Source organism: Oratosquilla oratoria, chromosome 32, assembly GCF_046742065.1.
Source record: "Oratosquilla oratoria isolate Oo_2021 chromosome 32, ASM4674206v1, whole genome shotgun sequence".
Taxonomy (NCBI): Eukaryota; Metazoa; Arthropoda; class Malacostraca; order Stomatopoda; family Squillidae; genus Oratosquilla; species Oratosquilla oratoria.
The window spans coordinates 39,015,745-39,021,308 of NC_134808.1; the positions used below are offsets into that span (position 1 = coordinate 39,015,745).

Consider the following 5,564-nt stretch of genomic DNA (forward strand, 5'->3'; position numbering starts at 1 on the left):
AAATGAATAAATAGAATAAATATGTAAAATAAAATGAATAGATAAATATGAGCTTTAATACGAAGAGATTTACTACTTCAGCGAGGTCACATATCCTTAAAGCACTGCTTTCGCCAAAACCAGTTGACTTTATACAGTTGAGTACGGACCCGAAGTAAGAAAAACCTCATGATCCCAAAGACTTGATTTTACTATGTGCATCCCAAAACTGAATGGAATAGTTCATACACGACCATGAGAACAGAACAGTCGGTGTTGTTGTTGTTGTTGTTCCCTAGGCTGTCTGTCCGAGCAGTCCCGTCTCCCCAAGGAAAGCCACAGCCGAAACTGGGTTTTCACACAAATCCTTTATAGAGTGTATGTTGTGTTGTTTGCGTGCATGATTGTGTATAATGCAGTCTTCCATTATGTGTTGTGTGTGAAAGTGTGAAAGGCTGTGGTGAAATACAGGGGAGATCTCATCAACACCTGATCATGACTTTGTTCATTCGCATTGACTTGCTTGCCCCTGTATACGTTTCTCCTTTCTTTTCCTTTGTATCATTACTTTTCGTAGACAAAGCAATGAAGATGTAATTGTATGAAAACGCTCTGCTTCGTTAACTTAAATTTCTGGTGGTTTATCGCGCGTGCGCGCGCCCACACACACACACACACACACACACACACACACACACACACACACACACACACACACACACACACACACACACACACACACACACACACCAAAACTGAATGGAATAGTTTGGAGACAAACATGAAAACAGTAACAAACCCTGCCTCACGATATGACTAATAGTTTGATATTACTTTAAACTCAAAGCAAGTAAAGTGCATCTGTTTAAACTAGAACGCACAGACTGAGAGAGAAACGGTAGACAAAGGAGAGAGTGACATGGACTAAGAACAAAGAAATACATAATATAACTTCAAAGTGTAGATGCAGGTTTCCATGAAGGCAGATGTGAGCAGTTACTCAAGCCCCTCCTCCTCCTCCTCCTTCGCTTCCTCCTCCTCCTTTTCCTCTTCCTCCTTCTCCTCCTCCTCCTCTTCCTCCTCCTCCTCCTCCTCTTCCTCCTCCTCCTCCCTCAGGAAGGAAACAGCACAAGCACAAACGCATACAGACATAAGATCTCTTAGGCAAGGACGTTTAGTTCGGCGAGATCTTCGTCAGGAAGTAAATGCACAGTCTCTCGGGCAAAAACACGCGCACACACACACGAAACCAAACACACAGGGTTAATTAGAGAAGTAAACAGAGTCACGTATACAAAAAAAAATAACAAATACAAAACTCGCACGAAGAAGATATGAGTAAACAAGCTTTCTGAACTGTGTTTTGTATGCTTGTGCGTGCGCATAACCGCATATTAAGCTGTAAACATAGCAACGCATACACAAATGAACGCAAACAGAAAACATGTATGAGGACATACACAAACACGCTTTCACCACGTTGTTTATGTGTTTGTACACATCCATAGGCACGTACAAAGTAGCAAACACGTGTGTTTAGCAGCAGGTATACATATGAGAAAAATCTCACTCAAACACTGACTCAAAAACACAGACTGTTTGCCACAAGTTGTCAATGTACATATACACATTGAATAAAACATACAATGGTGTATGTATAATGTCTAAAAAATATCTTAAATTTTTCTTGTGAGATGCACGTCCATATACACGTAATCAAATCGAATAAAATGTACATGAAGAAAGGCTCATGCTTGAACGCATACAAATACATAATGAAACGAACTGAGTCTTCTGTGAACCAAACAATTAAAATCTCATTGTTAAACATATGGTTCCAGGCTCAGAAAGGCAAATTAAATCACATAATAAACAAAAATGCATACGTGGGGCTGTGGCGTTATAAATACATAAACATAAACAGAGAAGGAATCAAACTCAAACGCATCCAAATGAAACATTGCTAGTTATAAGGTCACTGAATATTATTTTTTCTCTATACGTAGAGTTCCCTTATACACACACTCGAACGTAGCCGAATAAAAGATTCTTTGTTATTCGTTGACTGAAATTAGAAATTCATACTTTTCTCCAAACACAGACGGGATAGCAAGAACCCACGCACACATACTCAAACGCATCCGAACCCAGAATTCTTAATTGATTTAGTGACCGAAAATAGAAACTGACAATTCCCACTTTTCCTCACATGAAGTCAGGGTAACCTGTTCCAGTAGAAAATTCGTAGTAATTTAGACCGCAAGAGAAATTTAAACATTTTTTGTTTCTCTTTTTCTTTCAGGGAGTCGAGGCGATCTGACGGACCGGCGTGGTGTGGCCGACGTTTCGAGTTTGTACGGAGAGATGTGTAGCATCGAGCACGATCACGCCCATATCCACGCCCACAGCGAGCAAATGGTCGTCCCTCCTCCGCCCATAAGCCCTCCTCCACCCGCTCAGTACCTCTCATCACCAACACCACAACAACAACAGCAACAGCAGCAGCAGCAACAACAGCAAAATCAACAGCAACCGCAACAGTCCCAGTCAACACCTCCACCACCACCACCTCCTGTCCAGCAACAACAACAGCAACAGCAACAACAGCAACAGCAGCAGCAACAGCAACAACCACCTCCTCCACCACCACCACAACAACAGCCCACACAGGATATGACATGCGAATACCCCCAGCACTCCGTCGTGGTGAGCACCAACAACTATCATCTGCTGCATCAAGCTCCTGCTCCGACCTATACACACGCGCTGCCACCAGGTCATAGTCAAGTCAACATGGCTGCTCTGCACACCCACACTCTGCCCCATCCTCGCCACTCATCGCGTCATGCTCATGCCACGCTTCAGAGGAGGGGGAGCCAGTTTATGGTGGGTCAAGATTCCCAGAACGTTCTGTTCCCTTCCTTCTCTGGAGAGATCCACTGAAGAAGTAATCCCAAGATCAGTGCTAGAAAAATAAAAAGTCTTCTGTCTTCTTTTCCTTTTCTTTGATCTAGGTGAAATCCACTAAAGAAGTGGTACCGAGAATGAAGTCAGAGCTTAAAAAAAAAAGTGTTGTCTTCGATTTTTCTGTTTCTTTCTTTCTCTGGGAGGACTCAAAGTTGTGCCAAGTAGTTGTGTTTGGTCTTCTTCTGGGGTGATCCACCGTGCCAAGACGGGTTAAGAGACGAAAAATGTCCCTCTGTCTTCTTCAGGGGAGATCCACATAAGAAGTCGTGCCAATACTGGAGTCCAAGCTCACAAACTCTTGTTCCTCTCTTCTACTTCTTCTTCTTCTCGGGAGATCCAGTGAAGAACTTGTACCAAGAGAACCCCAAATTCTAATGTACCCTTTCCCTAGCTCCTATACCCTTCAATATGTTGATACATTTGACAGATCTTTTTCTGATTAACGCTTGACTAACTAGGTGAGTGGTGGACTAAGACTAAAGAATGTCCTAGGGACAGAGAAACCTTTTTCGATCTTCCACTCCTTCAAGAGCTGAATGAAATGGCCAGGCGTTAAACAGAACAAAATCAATAATGTTTATCTCTGGGACGGCAGGGTTATAGTTGATATATTTATTTCCAGTTTCTAATAATCAACTAGAAATAAAAAGTGTAATTGTTTTAAGATAAATACCTATATGATAGAAATAATTGATTGTTTCCAAAAATAAAATCAACAAAGCTGATTAATCTCTAACACTATATTCTGTGACTGTTCTCTGTTGTCCCATTACCTAATTATGTGAATGAAGAAAAGTTGTCCAATTATGCATAAGCTCTTTACATGTCATGATGACGCCTTCCGCGCATTTGCAGACGATCCTCATAAAACTAAATGAAGTCTTTAAAAGAAAATAAATCAATAAATGAAATCAACATATTGACGGGTCTGAGGTCTAGTTTTGTTACCCATAGCACTGCACGTTTTGTACAGTAGTTTCGGCAACTTAAAAAATTTCCTAAGATAAAAACCCCTTAACACGATAACACGCATTCAGAAATGTTGTTCTGGGTGAGAATATAAGTGATTTCAGGCAGTTAAGTGGCGGACATTGAGCTGAAAGGGATCTCAATTGAGGCGCTCTATGCCAGACAGGCGAATACGCCAAAACCATGTTTTGAGTTATTGCTGTCCAAAGTTTGACCAAATGAGGCGCTCAAAGAAAACGTATCTTTGATGAGCTGGTTTCTTGGCCTGTCTAGCACGGAACGCCTCAGTTGATCGAGGCCCTCTTTAAGTCGTAGATCGTCCGCTGGAGGTTGTATAAATTCGGTGACCTTGACCTTGACCTTGACCCAAAATAGTGCGTCTTTGTGTTGAGGGGATTTAGTTCATGTTGGGGGTCATGGTAAGGCTAGTAATGATTCCCTCCCCATTTTTTCTCCCCCCAGGAGCTCCCAGTGACGACCATAGCCCCTCCCCCTCCCTACGGATCCCCTTCCACGCTTCTTTCGCCCGACATGATGGGCGGAGCTGTGGTTCCAATGGTCGCCGAAACTATTCGCATTACGCCCAACGCAACTCACGCCCACGCCCACGCTCACGGTCAGCCCATTCTCCCCCCACCAGAGCAGTACCCACCCCTGCCAACATCCTTTGGTTCTGACCGAATGGAGAGCGCGGTTTAACCCTCTCGGCAAGAGAAGCCACGATCGTGGCCGGTTGAAATCAAGATGTGTGCACTGAACGGCTGAGGACATACGCACCGAGAGGGCTAAGGCACGTCGATAGAATATGCCAAGTGATTTTTCTTTTTTCTTTTTCTTTTTTCGTTTTTTGGCATGGAGGCTAGAGGGTGTCCATGTTATAAATACGCCGAAGAAGAAAAAAAAATAAGAAGAAAAAAAATTAAATAGGAGAAACTCGATGGACTAAATCGGGAACAGCTTTTGAATGCAGACTCCGAAGGTGAAGCCATGAACTGGTTTGCATTAGTGATTTTTTTTTTTTTTTTTATATTGAAGAAGAGGAAAAAACACTTTATCATGTGTAATGCTGTCGGACTGTATCTAAATAAGATCAGCGCCAATGCACGCAACGGAATACTGGAAAGGCTGGATTAATATTGAAAAGGAAAAATTTCCGAAGTGTGTAAAAAAAAAAACTTTTTCGAGGGCGCTTAAGATTGGAAAATAGAAAGGAAAGTGGATTTATGGTTGTTTTGGAAGCAAGAGTGCGCTTTGCCATTGTGACTGTGAGTTAGGTTATGTTAATGATCCTCAAGGAATTGTAATTTGGTATTACAGTAGATGATACTGTCGTATAGAAACGATATCACTGCATCAGTAATGTATTTAAAACAAATTCTATTATTTCTTTAAAATAAGTATTAGGAAGTATCATATGTTTATATGTTTTCGATAAAAGGAAAATACATAAAATAATGAAGATGGAAAGTATGAAGTACATTGTGAGTGCATATACTGATCTACAAGTTGCATATATACGATTGCAAAGAAACACACGCTCACATTTACACTCGCTTTCACGCATTCACACACAAACGTGAGCAGGCACACACACACACACACACACACACACACACACACACACACACACACACACACACACACACACA

General features: G+C 41.8%; 1 protein-coding gene across 1 annotated transcript in view; it reads left to right on the forward strand.

The window, feature by feature from the left end:
* Nucleotides 1–4,748, forward strand: part of LOC143017445 (neural cell adhesion molecule 1-like) — an 801,122-nt gene extending 796,374 nt beyond the window's left edge. The window contains exons 14-15 of the mRNA XM_076172190.1: nucleotides 2,282–2,865; nucleotides 4,378–4,748. Of these exons, the coding sequence (XP_076028305.1) occupies nucleotides 2,282–2,865; nucleotides 4,378–4,614 (821 nt within the window). The 3' untranslated portion in view covers nucleotides 4,615–4,748. The remainder of the gene's footprint in view (nucleotides 1–2,281; nucleotides 2,866–4,377) is intronic.
* The last annotated feature ends 816 nt before the right edge of the window (nucleotides 4,749–5,564 follow it).